The 17181-nt window shown below is 39.1% G+C and overlaps 1 protein-coding gene, 1 long non-coding RNA gene and 1 pseudogene across 2 annotated transcripts; all 3 read right to left on the minus strand.

Annotated features, from left to right (window-relative positions):
* Nucleotides 1-7127: 7127 nt before the first annotated feature.
* Nucleotides 7128-8270, minus strand: LOC146644233 (uncharacterized). Its single transcript, XR_014909389.1, has 3 exons — nt 8136-8270; nt 8001-8057; nt 7128-7571 (listed from the first exon to the last, which is right to left on the minus strand). It is a non-coding gene; the product is annotated as an uncharacterized LOC146644233 (long non-coding RNA).
* Nucleotides 8271-8355: 85 nt separating this feature from the next.
* Nucleotides 8356-10322, minus strand: LOC146644234 (uncharacterized; annotated as a pseudogene).
* Nucleotides 10288-16656, minus strand: LOC146644235 (uncharacterized; the record flags this gene model as incomplete). The annotated part of the gene is made up of 9 exons (XM_085395412.1): nt 15965-16656; nt 15719-15881; nt 15413-15605; nt 13990-14091; nt 13000-13071; nt 12730-12831; nt 12409-12514; nt 10658-10728; nt 10288-10557 (listed from the first exon to the last, which is right to left on the minus strand). Coding segments are annotated over exons 1-9 (1182 nt in total), but the record flags the coding sequence as incomplete, so codon positions are not given.
* Nucleotides 16657-17181: the final 525 nt, after the last annotated feature.

Raw genomic sequence — 17181 nt, forward strand, 5'->3', positions numbered from 1 at the left:
AATATTCCAGTGTTAGAAAATCAGCACTGCTCAGTGTTAGTCTTTGTTAATCTTCAAAACTGACTAGGTTACTTTTAAACATATAACACTGTCAAAAGTGTTAATTTAACACTCAACAGTGTTGTATTTAACACTCAGAGGTGTGGACCCATATAGACACTCTCTAGTGTTAATTTAACACTGGAGACTTTGCTGTGTACTCTTTAAAATACCAGAATAGGGAGGATGGTGTAGGTTTAAATTTATTAGATTGATCAGTGTTGCTGAACTATAAAATGTTTTGGGTGGAGTGTCTTTTTTGCATACAGGTATAACAGAATAGCTTCAGTCTCTTGTTTTTTAAAACTTGAGTATAAACTTATACAAAATGCAGCAAGATGCACAGCAAATCCAGCATGTCCAAATTAACACTGTCGGATTTGATTTCAACACTATTAAAGTGTCTATATGGGTCCACACCAGAGAGTGTTAATTTAACTCTTTTTGGAGAGTTGGTACGTTAACTCTGATTTAGTGTTAAACACCAAATCTGTCTGGAATTGATAATTTAACACATTGTGTTAAGAGTTTATATATTAACTCTCAAAGAGTATTTTAGTTTAACTACGTAAGAGTTATCTTCTAATTCATTCTAAAAAGCGGAAATTTTACTGTTCTGAACTTCTAGAAATTTCTTTTGGAAATAAACATTTACTAAAAAGATGCAATGGTTTTTGAAAAACATTTATTCTGAACTGTGCACCACAATTTTAAAACATTTTCTGAAAGATGTAACAGTGTACATGTTCTCACTTTCATTAGAATTTTGTTTATCAAAAGGTCTGACATGGTAAATGCAAATAACAGCGTTCTCATCACTTATTTCTTCAATACAATATGCATGTCCTTCATTCATCCCTTTGTGGAACTTCAACGCACTTCTGCTCTCCCCCATATTCCATCTTCACAAGCATATCCTGTGCGGAGATTGAATAAAAATTAGTTGACACTAATTAATGGCACAAATAATCCAGTAAACAATTGCAGCACAGAAAAATAAAAAAGGAATCCTCTTTGAGCCATTACTTGTGTAAAGTATTTTCCCAAAAGACAAAGACACAGGCAACAGGTAATACTGAACTAAATGTAAAACCTCAACCTTTTTCATTTTTACCTAAACCGTGTGCGCAAAACTCTGGAGGGATCTATGCTAACGTAGAATCCAGTCAGGACGTCAGCTACTGCTGTTTGCTCGTTTTTTTTGTTTTTTTTTATGGGCGATCATTTTCAGGCTTCAAGTAGCACCATTATACCAACATTTCACATTCTAGACATTGTTTTAGGTGTATTTGACCAAAAATGTGACTGAAAATTCACATGCAAGCTTTTTTTCAAGGCTGTGGTATTTGCCTGCAAACAATACCTTTCAGCTAGCTAAAACAGAATATTATGCTATCACCGAGCAACATGGCTAATGCCTTTCACACAGCTTTGTCTCAACTCCAAAGAGCCACAGAAGTAAAAGCTCATAATAATAATTGAAACAATCTTTGAAAAAATGACTTACCAAGCATGGCAAACAACTCAAATATGTAGAGCAAAATGTTCTGAAACGGCTTCACTTCAGCTTCGATTGGAGCCTATGGTGCTGGGGGCGGAGTCTGTGAATTTACTCTATTAGTGTCATAGCCCCTGTAGGAGTTCAGAGTTAAGAGGTCAAGAGTTAATGTTTCCATTGTAACACCTCCAGATTTGACAGAGAAACACTCATTTTTAACACTCGATTTTAACTACTATCATTTTACACCTCAGAGTTACATTAAAAGAATGTGACTCTGCTTAGAGTAAAATTAACTCTACTTTTGCAAGAAGACTATTAACACCAAAACATTTAACACTTTTGAATTTGCTGTGTGTTTATAAAAAAAAGTTTTATTGATTACAAAATACGCTATATCGGATTCATATCGGTATCGGCAGATATCCAAATTTATGATATCGGAATCGGTATCGGACATTAAAAAGTGGTATCGTGCCATCTCTAGTTTTCCATTTAGTAGTAGTACCTGGTACTTAGTAGATTTTTTAGCTCCTGTTTGGCCAGGGTTCTCGTGACTCATCGAGTTAGTCATGAAATCAACTCATTCACAAAAATCACAACCAACACGTTTGAAACCCGACAATGGGGAAAATGACTACTCACAAACCAACACCATGGTTCTGGATTCTGACAAAAAGCCCTAGACTGAGCAGTGGGTACACGATTGCCATGACGTACTCCATTGTTGTGTTATTTTTGTGTCACATGCAAATGATGTCACAGACTTTCAGATGCATTGCTATAAAGATCCCATCGACACTGAGGTGGTATCTGAATTGTAATGGAAAATGATTGAAACCGAGTAGAGCAGAGTTGAGCCAAATAGGTACAAGTGGAAAAGAGACATTTGATCTTTTGTGGGCCGGACCAAGAAAACTCCCTTTTCTGTGACTTTTCTTTGTCTGTGCAGAAAATTAACTGGACATTTAATCAATGAAATATCTTAATATAAGAAAAAAAATATCACAATTTCAATAGTGTGTCTCAGTTTTGCTACGTCATACAGAAATGAATGTCTAGTAAATATAATCTGTCAGCATGACTGAAGAAGCTAACAAGTTTCTTACAACATAGTGCCTGAAACGAAGCAGACGTATTGGTTACGGTGAAGGGCATGACTAGATATTCGAAGTTTTCCGGAGGCATGTTAAACACAGTTTTCCATTCGTTACCCTCATGGATGTGGATGAGGGGAAATGCATTACATTATGGAGGTCTATTTTAGTGAAAATAATTCCAACTGCGAAAGAGTCTTTGATATATTTTTCCATGTCCACCCTCTTAGGACAAGAGAAGTTAAATATTTTTTTGGTGGGTAGTGGAGCACCTAGGAGAAGGTCAATAGTCAATCGTATGAACAGTGTCTTGGGAATGAGAGTGGTTTGCCTTTATTGAAAACTTGTTGTATATCTGTATTGTTGTATTCCTGGGAAAATTAATGTGAGACCAGGAATGTAGGAGTTTGTAGACTCAGAGCTAGCTGGGGAGGTAGGCTTTGTGGATTTGAAACAGTTCGACAAACAAATTGGTCTCTTGGGCACAATTAAAGGGCGGTGAAAGGTTTTCTTAAATTCCTCAATAAGCAAATCATAAGAGCAGGTGGAGATTGGAGTACATTGGAAAAAGGTGTCTGCCTAAGCTAGGGCCTTAAGTCATAGATAACCTACGACATAGGAAAGTTTAGCTGCTTCAGTAAAACTGAGGTTTTTGAAGGTGAGGCAGGTGCTTATGTACCTGCAGGAGCCTCAGTGGGGGTGGGGGGGGGGGGGGTGGAGTTGGAACCAGGGAACCTGAGGAGGAAGTGGAAAATACCTCAGCATGAATTGCTTCAATTAATTCAATAAGCCAACCAAAGTGCTGGTTAGTGATTACATGTTAAGCTCTCCGGAAATGTGTAGCCACAGACTGATCTTTAATTATGGCCGCTTGTTTAGAGATGGCAATCTTAATTGGATATGCTTAGAATGCAAATACATCCTTGGCCAGATACATAGATCTGGAAAGAAAAGTGGGGAGAAAGAGAAGGGCAAAGACACAGCAAGTCAGAGGGACGCTGGTCAGACTTGAACTTGAACCATGCCTCTGCATTCCAGCCATCTGACATATGGCTGCCTGCTCACCCACTGAGCTCAATTGAAGCCTGCCATTTACTTCTTTTATACATGCACATCTTTTACAACTTTGTACCATACTAAATTTAAACACTAAGACTAAAAGCTTTATTTGTGGGAAATTGTCATTGAGTATTTTAGTTTTTGACTAGGCTTAATCAGTGAGTAGGATGGACGTTAAATGTACACTGATCATTGGGTGATGTTCATCTACCACTAAAAGTTTCTGTTTAACATGATGTTGCCATAACATAGGACATGGTAAGATGGAAGTTTTGAAGTTTTGAAATTCTTAACTCTACGTTTCAAAGAAATCGAAAAATGCGAAAAATGTGTTCAACATCTGCATTAATCTTCTCCTCAGTTTAATGTCGCATCTCCGAATGAAAATAATCTTTGTCCTGGCTGCCTAGATCTCTAATGCACACATCTATAAGATCGATCAGCTAGAAGTTCAGAAACACAGCAATTGCAGTGTGATCTTCTAGGAGAACTGGAGTTCATTGATCATGGATAGTTTCCAGTTGCTCATCTGATTGCTCTGTTACCCCTACTGGGAACAGAAATGCTTAGATCCTACCTGTTCTGGAATACACAGTAGATAGGTCATTAGATGCTTCAGATCAAGCTTTCATCTTAACCCCTGTATCCTGTCACACTGTTCTTCACTTTCCCAATCAATCTCTACTATAACCACAGAGATCATGAGTTAGCCTCCTTTGACAGCCTTTTCAGAACAGAATACATGTATAATGGTCATCACTTTCTCCTCCTCTGCAGACAGCCCCTGCTTTACCAAAGATTGAAACTGTCTATATCTCCAGTAAGCCTTTGTATCATTTACCTAGTATTGAGTTTTGCTATCTGTAGTACACTTTCCATTTGTTGAACAGAGCACAGCCCTTTGCAGTGACACCGTCTCAATTTTTAATTACCTTCAACAGAAAATAACTTTCCAACACAGATTCATTACCTTCTGTGCACATGCATTTCTTCTTCATGTCAGAAAATCTGTCTTCACCCCGTCGAAATAATTAAGCAGACACTGTGACACAGAATATCAGAATTTTTATCTCCACTTTTTCGTAATATCATACAGTCTCTGAACTGAACAGTCATTTGCTAAAACACCCAGACAGGATTGTTAAAATGGCCGGAAAAAAAACACTCTATTCACTCCATTTGGAACTGACCTACGGACTCTGGATGGATCCTAAAACAATAAGCTTAAAGCTCAATTTCACATTTAGACCAACATTATTATGTTGATGCAGAAACAACACCAACACAGGGGCATCAAAAGAAAACTCTACAAACAGCTAAGCAACAATCATATCAGCTCCTGTTAATGATTTGTCGCTTACAATTTTACGTTTAGCAATTATCTTCATAGTTGTCTTGAGTGCTATTACATCCAGTTTTTGATGAGCAAGAAAGTGAAGGCCAGTATAAACACAAATTACAACATTCTTCAAGCAGAAAGTTTAAAAGATAGATGAAGCTCACAGGTCTAAAAAGCGAAGGCGACATAGAAGGACCTTAAACCATTTCTTTTTTTAATTGCCCTCAGTGCCTTTGACCTGAGAAGTGAGTAATCAGTTTCCTCCACCGTGTGTTTGCTCCACATCCAAGTCATCTTCATTGTTATTATGCTAATCCAGTTGATGGATGCTGGTCTTCCAGGTGTTGTTCAATAAATTAGATTCATACAACAGAGTGATGTTGCAGTTTAGCTAACACCTTTGGGTGTTGCCAATAACAGTATTTTTCTGAGGTTACGCAGAACTTTTGCAACTTTATACTTAGGGGAACATGCAGATATTTAAATATTAAAAAAAAAAAAACAATATTTAAAAGAAAGAACAAGTGCAGCAGGCACTTTGAGTCCATGTCAGAGCTCAGTATATCACTTTCCCTTTTGCTCTTGAAACAGAGAGACATTGTGTTATACAGACTCAACAGCCTGCAGGCAAGTTCACTAAAAAAAAGGTAAACATTTCAAGTTACACCTTCATGCCAGGATAGCTCACATGCCTTGTGGCATTTAGTGTTTTTTGTTCTTTCATTTTTTCATTTCCTTTTTAACTTCTAAATTCTTGCCAGGTTGAGTTTGAGAGAAAACAGCTGAAGTATCCATTACAGACTGGTCTCAAATTTAGGACTGAGAGGAATATTTTTGGATGTGATTTTATAAAATCATGTTGCCAATAAATACATGCACAGTAAGACTGTATTCTTACTGTGCAAGTAAAAATATGTTGGAAAAAATACAAACGTATAAAGGTTTTTGGCATGAGGCACCAGCACGAGGATGTGAATCAGCAACCACTTGCAAAACTGAAAACAACTTAAATGTAAGTCAAAACATATGGGAGAAAGAGGGGGATGGGTGGTGGTTAAGGAGGTAGAGCAGATCATCTACTAACTGAAAGTTGGTGTTTTGATCCCTGGCTGCTCCTGTCTATAAAGTATCCGCGAGCAAGATACTTCACGCCGAGATAAGTACTGTTCAGACTTAAGAGACAAAGTGCTTGTGTGAATGGGTGTGTGAGCCATGTTGTTAGATTTGTATTGTTGATTGTCATTTATACTTAGAAATATTTACTCATATATGGTTAGAGTTTTATAATCAATGTCATGTTGGTAGAGGTTTGATCCTTAGTAGTCTCTGGAGACTCTGTGTGCCTCCCAGAGCACTTTGGCATGCATACAGAACTTAAGGTCAGAGGAGAGGTTATATCTGCTCTTACTGATTTATGGTATAGGAGGACACCTACTCTATATCTGGTTAAGTATAAGAGCCTTTTGTTTAGATGGACTGCTAGACTCCTGGCACCAGCTTTGGGGGGGCTTCACAGGTTCACGTTCTGACACACACACACACACACACACACACACACACACGGGTCTATGTGGTATGGAGGGACTATACTACGTCAATCCGCCCGGTGGTGGTTTAAGTGGACTACCATTTTCAAAGGACTTAGAGCCAAGGGAGCGAGGTTAAAGTGTTCGAAAAAATCTGAAAAAAATTTGGGTCACTTCAGACCTCATACACTCCCTATAGAAGTCTAGATACACTGATACACATCAACCAGACTCTATTGTGTTTTCTGGAGACATTGTCCACTTGACAACAATGTGTTTTATGAGGTCCAAAAAAAACAATATTGGGTCTTTAAAGGGACAATGATGTAATATTTAAATAGCTCATCATTACCATGAATACACATCTGACAGGACACAGGATTACTGGAACATCATTTTATTAGTGTTCTTGGATCTGAACATTAATTTTAACCATAAATAAAAAAAGAAATCTATGGACAAAAATGCCCACGCTTCCCACAGAAATATAAAAATATAGAAAACAGAAAAATTAAAAACATTTAAAATGAATTTTAATAGTCTAAAGGTAAATATTAAGGGGAGAAAATATGCATTTATAATTTTTTATTTTAAATATAACCTGTCAAAAAAAAAAACCCTAAATAAATTAAATGTAAAAATTATGAAATACAAACTACTTCTGTAATTAACAAGAACTTTTTTTTTCTTTAAACAGAACATCAGTGTTAACAACAATTGGCAATCTGACCAAGATGTAAAACCACATCTGGCTAAACAGTTATTTTAGTTCATTTTTTTCTGCCTTTTTGCAGTTAATCCTCTGTTTCTTACAAAATCTCGTATGTTTTGAACTGTTCTTCCTGCCAACACCGGATCTTCTACCAATTTGCAATGACTGCATTCATTTTTGGTGGCTAGTTTCCCTTCGTTTATGTGGTCTTTAAAATGCCTCATCACTGCAGCAACCTCAGCCTTGGACCACATGTTTTTGGGAGCTCTTCGGGAATTGTGGGATTGAGCAGCATTTTTCTCTGGAAGATATATAAAGTAGTAGTAGTTAAAACAAACAAAAAACCAAACAAAAAAAACAAAAAACATTTGGTGGTTAAAAGAATGGATGCTACCCTGTACTAACTTCTGAAATGTGTTGCTACCATCAATATCAAAACGAGCTAAAATTCTCTTTGAAAATTTATCAAATTTCTAAAATGAGACATTTAGTGTTCCGCTGTGAATAAAAGACTGAATAAAAAGTTGAATAAAAGTCTCTTGATGCATGCTCAATCATCCAGGTAAGTAAATCCCAAAACGTTGATTCTGTTAATCTGGACGTAGCGTTTTCAGTGGGAGAAACATTTTGTCACTCATCCAAGTGACTTTTTGCCACCACTCTGCAGTTTGCCATATGTTGCAAAGTGATGAAACAATAATAAGCTTAGAGAACCAACTGCACCCCTTACCTTCAGAGGGAGCAGCAGTCTCACTTGCTGCAGGCATTGTGAGTGGTCCTTCATCTGCTGATTACACAATTTGATTAAGTTTTAATATTTGTAACAAACATTTTATCCACAGAAACCAAGCTAGTGGTAACTTACCACAATCTACAGTGTCTTGGAGCTGCGCTGTGTTTGTGGAATCAGCTACTGCATGTACAGGCTCACTGGTGCCACATGCCAACATTGTGAGTGCTGTGTCATCATCATCTGATTCACTCTCACTGTCCTTTGTTTCAGCATCACTTAATGCAATTTCATCTGAGAAATTGTGGGAAAAACCCCCCAAAAAACCAAACACAAACCCCCCAAAAACCTCACATTAACAACGAGATATGACAAAATACAGAACAAATACTGGAAATTATAGTACATAGTTTTACTATTTAAGGCCACCACTCTGCAGTTTGCCAAATGTTGCAAAGTGATGAAACAATAGACTTCAAGAACCTTAAATCATGGACATTTAACAGAATGGTCTGTGCTTTTAGGTTTTAATTCTGTTGATAAAGCATAATATTCAACTACTGCCCTAATATTTGCTCCTTTCAATACAAACCTTCTATTTTGATCTCATCCAGTGATTTCCCCTGGATCTGGGAAAGTTGTCCTTTTTCCAGTGTTAAAAGCAGTTTGAAATCTTGGCCAGCTGTGTTGTGGGAACTGGTAATCTGTAGAATTCGCGGTGAACGCGGATATCATGACCCAGGAAATCTGCAACCTGATCAAGTTCGTTGTTTTTCAAATTAAGGACTTGTGAGAGTGTGGCAACATGTTTTCTGAGCTGTGTCGATCTTAGATACTCAGGCTGCTTTGCTCCACACTGGTGTGCATGAACACGCAAGGAGTCCATTCCTCTGTAATGACTCATTGATCGGGGTCTTGCAAAGAGGTAGATATTAGTGGCACAAATACCACAGTCAGGCCTCCTACTAACCAGTAGTGACAGAGCATCCAGCATGCTTGGTGTTAGCAGAACTGGAACATTTCTGTCCCTTTTTCCCATTATTTCTATTCTACAGAAATAGTTACAGAGTCTCTGTTCCATTTCTGAGAGCCCCATGGCAACATCTGTGTGGAGTGCTGTTTTGTCTCTTTCAAGAAAACTTTTGAGGCGCATCTTTGAAACCTCTCCAGAACGTCTTCGGTTGAACACAATGATTTGTGAGAGTGTAACTTGTGCAAGTTGGGCATAATTCTGAGCTGTGGCTTCGTTCTCCAAGCTGCAAAAGGCACTTTCTGCAGATTTTTGAAGGTAGTGATGGAGAATCTGAACATCTTCTGTAAAGGGCAATGTTGATGGCTTGTTAAACTTTGCCTCACTCAATGTGTTCAAGGCACGGTGAGACACCATCTCAGACCATTTGGAGACATACAACTTCTTGAACGCATCAGTGGACTTGATTAGGGCTTCATCCTCTGTCATGAGGGCACGACAATGGATAATGTCAGACATTTTATGCAGTGTATGTCCCAGTTTCAGCGCAAGGCTTGGAGTTTTGTATGACAGTGTCTCTTCATCAAAACCTGAAACTTTCTTTACTGCTTGCACAACTCTCTGGAAATTAGCAGGCTTAATAGCTTCTTCCATGTTATGCACTGAGAATTCTGTGCGCAGACACAACAACAAACGTCCCGCTTCACGAAGCTTCTGTCGTATATAATCATACTTTGTAGGGTCTTGTCCATGTTTATTGTAGAGGGACTGGGCAAACTGAATAACAGTAAAGTCATTTCGCACAGCTGAGGCAATCTCATCTTGTTTCATAACAGCAAGAACCTTCCAGACTCCACTTGACACCTGCGGATAACACTGAAACTCCAGAGTTAAAGCCAGGCCGAGTACTTTGGTTCTTCCAGGTTCTTTATCCGTGTCATCTTTTGGTTTGTTAGGACATCTGCGGACATGTCTCCAAAGATCCTTGCGAACATACATCCCTTGACAATAAAAGCAATGAGCAAACTTTCCCTCTACTGCTTTAATCTTGGGTCTTCTCTTCACTTTCAGTGGTCCCACTCCACCATGCAAAACTGCAGCATTATGCTTAAAATTTCCCTTATTTCTCAATTTCTCTAACAGACTTTTACGCTCGTTTGAGTCTCTAGGCAGGGAAAATGCATGCACAACATCAGGAGCCGTTTTGTGCGTTTTCAGGTGGCGGGAAATTTTAGCTTGTGGTTTGCCACAAAAATAGCAGTAATTTCTTTTACTTAAAGTCATTTTTTCTGATTCAGTTTCGCAAAGCTCACTTTTATCTTGTGGCTTGTCCTTTGTCAAGTTGTAGATTAAATTCGTTGAATCTGATTGTTCATGCGCTTTGGAGATGTCATCTTGGCATAGCAGACCTTTTGATGTGCTTGGCAATAATGAGATGTCTTCATCTGAATCTTCATCATATGACTCTGAATCTGGCACATATTCTTCTTCTGATATGCTGTGGTTGCCATCATCATCGCTTGATATTTGATCCAGAACTGAATGTGGCAATCCATCCTCCCCTGAATATTCAGAAATTTCTTCTTTCTGGAATGTAAGAACAAAAGTTTTTTTAATTGATCAATACTTTAGACAGGTAAAAAATAAACTGAAAAAAAGTCAAGCCAAATATGAATGGGATACACACCTGTGTTGACTGGTGGCAATTCTGATTTGCCAATTTTGCAAGGCAAGATTTGTGCCAGACCCCTAAACAAACTGAAACACATTTTGATAGACTTAATTTAGCTTTGCAGTTCTATTTAAGTGAAGTAGTTTTTTGTCAAAGCATTGCAGTAATGTCAAATGCTGAAAAAAAAAAAAAAAACTGTTCACATTAAGGATATTTTAATGACTACACATACACTGCTAATCCCCCCCCCCAAAAAAAGGACATCCCAGATGTGAATGAAGGAATTATTCTTATTAAATACTTTGTTCTTTAGGTAGTTGAGTGGCATGAAAGTGTGTAGTTGAATGTGTGTGGCCTCCAGATGCCTGTACGACTTCCCTACAATGCCTAGGCATGCTTGGGATGAGGTGGCGGATGGTCTCCTGAAGGATCTCCTCCAAGACCTGGACTAAAGCATCTGCCAACCCCTGGACAGTTTGTGGTGGATGGAGTGAGACATGATGTCCCAGATGTGCTCAATTGGATTCAGGTCTGGGGAACAGGCGGGCCAGTCCATAGCATCAATGCCTTTGTCATGGAGGAACTGCTGACATACTCCAGCCACATGAGGCCCAGTGTCGTCTCGCATTAGGTGGACCCCAGGGCCAAATGCACCAGCATGTGGTCTCACAAAGGGTCCGAGGACCTCATCTTGTTACCCAATGACAGTCAGGCTCTCTGGCAGGCACAGAAATGCCACCCCTCACCATTACTGACCCACTGCCAATATGATCATGCTGGAGGATGTTGCAGGCAGCAGAACGTTCCCCACGGCATCTCCAGACTGTCACGTGCTCAGTTTGAACCTCCTTTCAGCTGTGAGGAGCATAGGGTGCCCGTGCTGAAGTTGCCAAACTTTGTGTTTTCTGGCAAATGCCAAACATCCTGCATGGTGTTGGACTGCAAGATCAATCCCCACCTGTGGATGCTGGACCCTCAAGCCACCCTCATGAAGTCAGTTTCTGACCATTTGAGCAGACAGATGCACATTTGTGGCCTGTTTGAGGTCATTTTGCAGGGCTCCTCTTGTTCCTCCTTGCACAAAGGTGGAGGTAGCGGTCCTGCTGCTGGGTTGTTGCCCTCCTATGGCCTACTCCACATCCAGGTAGCACCTCCATGCTCTGGACACTACACTAACAGACACAGCAAACCTTCTTGCCACAGCTCACATTGATGTGCTACGCTAGATGAGCTGCACTACCTGAGCCCCTTGTGTGGGTTGTAGACTGTCTCATGCTACCACTAAAATGAAATCACCGCCAGCATTCAAAAGTGACCATAACATCAGCCAGAAAGCATAGGTGCTGAGAAGTGGTCTGTGGTCACCACCTGCAGAACCAGTCCTTTATTATGGTGAATTGACTATAATTTCCACTTGTTGTCTACTCTATTTGCAAAACAGCATGTGAAACTGGTTGTCAGTGTTACTTCCTAAGTGAACAGTTTGATTTCACAGAAGTGTGACTGACTTGGAGTAACATCGCATTGTTTAAGTGTTCCCTTTATTATTTTGAGCAGTTTATGTTATGGAATGGGGAATTGAGGACAATCCCAAGTATACCATTTTTACAAGGTCCTGCACCAATGAGGTAATACTGCATTTCTTTAATTAGACGTGACCACCCATTAATTAAAAAGGGAGCAGTGTTCATTTCAGCTAGTCTTAACTTGTTGAACTCTATTAATGCTTTTTACTATACACTGTACCTATTCACTAAATGTCTCACCTTTGCACTTATAGCCAAGCCACTTGAGGGAGGAAACCGGTCCCACACACTGAATGCACTTGTCCAAAGATGATATTGTTGTGCACACCAGACGATGATTGTGACACTGTTAGCAAAATATTGCAACATTTATTTGTTTTGGACAGTTGGAAAGGTGTGTTTTCAATTCAGTTGCAGATATCAACTAATAAACTTCGTCCATGTAAATCACATCACACCCAGGTGACTGCCAAACACACACACACACACACACAGCATCCATAAAGAATGATGATAGATTAAATTATTAGTTCATTAAGTGGTACACTGGATTATATTTACCCTTTCAGGCTCTGGATGTTTCAGGTCCAGATCATTGTTTGGAAAGCTGTTTGGTTGCGGCTTTAGGCAGCTCACAGTCTTCTGAATCTGGCTGGTCTCAGTCTTCGTGTGTAACAGATAGAGAATGAAGACAAAAGAACAGTAATCTGACAGTTACTAAAAATGCATCACTCAAGAGGATGAATAGACCATTTCACTATCGGCAAATAGCGTAAGGTACACATCGTGCATGAGAAACATTCATTAAAATCTGTCCTAGGTCAATGTTACCTCTTCAAAATCTTGCACTGAAGAAGAATGCATGGCTTCTGAGCCTTGCTGAGGCATTTCTTCATCAAGATCCTGCAACAAAGAAAAGATGGCACAAAGATTAGACCAAGTGCTCTTCTTGCAACTGTACTGGGCAGGCCTGTGCTTCTGTTTTTAATTTGCATGTGTGTGTGTGTGTGTGTGGGGGGGGGGGGGGGGGGGGGGGGCCTTTCCACTCAAGAAATGTTTTCTTCTGAAAAAAATACTGGCTACAATAATTAACAACTGATTCCTTTGCAATCATCCATCCTCTTCCACTTATCCTTATCAGGATTGTGGGGTAGCAGTTTTGGGGCCTATACCAGCTACCATAGGGCAGTACAACCTGGACAGATCACCAGTCTAACATGGAAGGACAAGCATTTGCATTCACACCAAAGGGCAGTTTTGAATCACCAGTTAACCTAACCCCATAAGCTACATCTTTGGACTGTGGGAAGAAGCCAGAGTACACAGCCAGAGAGAGCCCATGCACTAAAGCAGTAAAAAGTGCCTAAAACAAGTTAAGAAGTTGTATAGTACTGTCTATCTTAATGTTCAAGCCTGAGTTTCAAAAAATTTCAACATAGAAACAAAGCACATGCAGTCAGTTCTGCATGCTGTAGGTCAAACTGTCAAGACATACGAGAAGACCCCTCCTAAAACCAGAGTGATGTCACCATGAAGCAAACTTTGACGGAGTCCCCCAATAACAGTGTGGTCCTCCTAAGTCACATTTGGGTGGTTAACACACACACACACACACACACACACACACACACTCACACACACACACACTCAGATGTTATCCAGACTTGCACTTTGAAACAATGAAAAGGACCTACAAGCCACGGTCCATGTAAATCACATCACACCCAGGTGACTGCCAAACACACACACACACAGCATCCATAAAGAATGATGATAGATTAAATTATTAGTTCATTAAGTGGTACACTGGATTATATTTACCCTTTCAGGCTCTGGATGTTTCAGGTCCAGATCATTGTTTGGAAAGCTGTTTGGTTGCGGCTTTAGGCAGCTCACAGTCTTCTGAATCTGGCTGGTCTCCGTCTTCGTGTGTAACAGATAGAAAATGAATATACAGTGCATTTTTGAAGAGGCTTTTGAAACATTAAATAAACTGTATGAGAAAGATAAGTTTCAAGCTATTGTCTTTAAAATATTCACTGTCATGTATAGAGAATTTAAGGCCCTATGATTAAGAGACAAATAGTCAGTGTGATTTCTTTATTTTTTAAGCCATTGCTAAAGGAGTAAAACAATCACCTGTAGCAGCAACGAACTGTCACTAGGGCCCATTTATCTTCGAGGGACAAAATTTAAAATGAATCTAACTAAAGAGGCTACACAGCAAAATCTCCAGTGTTAAATTAACACTAGAGAGTGTCTATATGGGTCCACACAACACTGTTGAGTGTTGAATTAACACTTTTGACAGTGTTATATGTTTAAAAGTAACCTAGTCAGTTTTGAAGATTAACAAAGACTAACACTGAGCAGTGCTGATTTTCTAACACTGGAATATTTCTAACATTTTGAGTTATTTTCCAGTGTTAGAAAATCAGCACTGCTCAGTGTTAGCCATTGTTAATCTTCAAAACTGACTAGGTTACTTTTAAACATATAACACTGTCAAAAGTGTTAATTTAACACTCAACAGTGTTGTATTTAACACTCAGAGGTGTGGACCCTTATAGACACTCTCCAGTGTTAATTTAACACTGGAGATTTTGCTGTGTAGAATCACATTAAACATCAATCACTGTTAAAATTTAGAAACCGAAAGCCATTTTTTATTTCTGCATACCTGCTGATATTTTTTTAGTGCTTTTAGAGGGCTTTGATGTGGCAGCCATCACAATTGCCTGTTTTCCATTAGTACCTACCCCTGTTTTTCCAGTAGGTTATAGTACCATGTAGTTTTTCAGTAACTACTGCACCAAGGTTCCAAGTGATCCAAAGTGATCAGAAAATTTGACATAGACTGAATGCCACCAGGTGGCTGGTCAATGGTGTCACTCGATAAGTTATGAGTGCGCCTCCTTCGTGAAAATCCAAGCCATCATTTTTGAAACTCTGAAATGTTTGAAATAGCGACCAAAATTAACAGCGTGATCCCTGAATTGAACACTAAAGTATAGACTGAGCAGCAGGCATTTTGTCACCTTGACGTCCATGCTTGCTGTGGCATTTATATCACTGGATGCTCGGCTGCATTGCTATAGTTACCCCAGGCACAGTAGGTGATACTCAATTTCAGTGAAAAACTAGATGCCCTAAGTCACGTTAAGCCAATTTGAGTAGGTACAAATGTAAAAATGGCTTAGGGTATGCAATTTATCAGTTCCAAAAAGTACAATTGTAGAAATACCTTGCATCTCCAGAGCCAATCCGAGTCACCATAATTATAGTCTATTTCTTCACCTGGACTTATGTCTCTGCTTGCAAATAAGCATAGATGGGGCTTTCCATTGATATTTAATATTTTCATCTTAGCACTTGGACTGATGTGGTTGTCGTTGACAAGTCTGCCTAATGACCCATCTTCTTGAGATGCATCCACACTGTGGGGTTAGGCAAAAAAGTATTAGCTTAACTAGTTAGGAAGCTTTTTTTTCATAAATCAAAAGCAATGTGTAATTTAATCTTAATCAAACTACACTGATATAATACGCACCACCAGAGTTTTCCATCAAACTTGAATTCAAACATGAACACCTTCAGGCTGTCATGATAAACTCTGTGTCTCCGCTCACATTCTTCTTTTGTTATGAGTTTACCTCTGTATTCCAAAAGAAAGTCTCCTTTTTGGAATGGAACAGTCGTGAAAATGCCCCGACCTGAATTGCAGAGGCATACCAAGTGAGTGACAAAAGACAAAGTGACAAACTCCAAATCTAATCCAAACTAAAGACCAACTTACCTTTGAAGGCATTTATGTAGTGGATATCAAGTCCCAGTTTGTCCCTTCCAGCAGAAACATGACAGACTGCATCCTCCCGTGGAGGAATGCGTCTCCTTCGCATGTTCTCCTGTACGTTTTGATTGGCTGTATTACCAAAGCATATAAAGTATTACGATTATCGTCATCATTGTCATCATCATCAGTAGTAGCAGAACTAGCAGTAGTGTAGTTTACAGCATAAACACAGCTGACTTATTCATAGTGCTAATTTATGCCTTCTTTTAAAATGTTAAAGGCCTAGTACTCAAAATGGCGACATGTGACATTTCTGTAATGGCGACTGCAGAGAGTGATACAAGTACTGAGAAAGCTTAGGCATCAAAACTGTAAGAAGTTTTTTCTTCAGGCATATAAATAAATACACGACTAAATACACTTATACCCTTGCTTTTATTTTAGGGCTGTCAGCAGAATGGACAGACATTGGACAAACTGCCCGAAATTAGCTAACAGCGACATCAGGGATTTTGACTCAGACTGCGCTGGTTTAATTGTTAATCGCGTTAGTCGCGATGTCGGCATTAACACGTTTAAGCCACAATAATGCTTTAACACCGAGTAAATCCTAACACGGGTTAGCCCGCTTTATCGCGTTGACGCGGTTAGTCGTCAGCCCTATTTTATTTACTCAATGACAAACGCTGGGGCCGTTTTACTAACAGACTCACTAACAGTCCATAAAGCATAAATTAAACCAGTTTAATATAGGCCTGTGCACCTATAATTTCATATAGTATTAAAGTCATGGTGCATTTTACATTAAAAAAGGCTTACCTTTGTGTTTTTAATCCGTCTTCGTATTGCCGTCGACATACACTTGTTAAAGGGCACGCGCGCGAAAGTTGTGGCGCCGTTTCCTGTAGGTACCGCCTATATATATAGCCTACCAATCACAATGACTTCCGGCCGTGTGTATTGAAAATGTGTATTAAATTGCAGTACCTACACACATCCACTCTAACTCGAAACGTCGCTGTGCAATACACTGGAATACACAAAAATCAGGTGAGGGGTATAGGTGGACTTTTAAGAAAATCAGAAAATCTTTTAATTATAGTTTAATAAATGAATTTACACTACAGTTTAAGCAAATACAGGTCAAAAGATAAATAATGACCTCATAAGAAGTAGAAAAAATTATTATTTAGACACTTAAAAATGCATTTACAAGTCAT

This window comes from Rhamphochromis longiceps, linkage group LG22 (genome assembly GCF_057381845.1).
Source record: "Rhamphochromis longiceps isolate RC_006_pf linkage group LG22, R_longiceps_female_GT1.1, whole genome shotgun sequence".
Lineage (NCBI taxonomy): Eukaryota > Metazoa > Chordata > Actinopteri > Cichliformes > Cichlidae > Rhamphochromis > Rhamphochromis longiceps.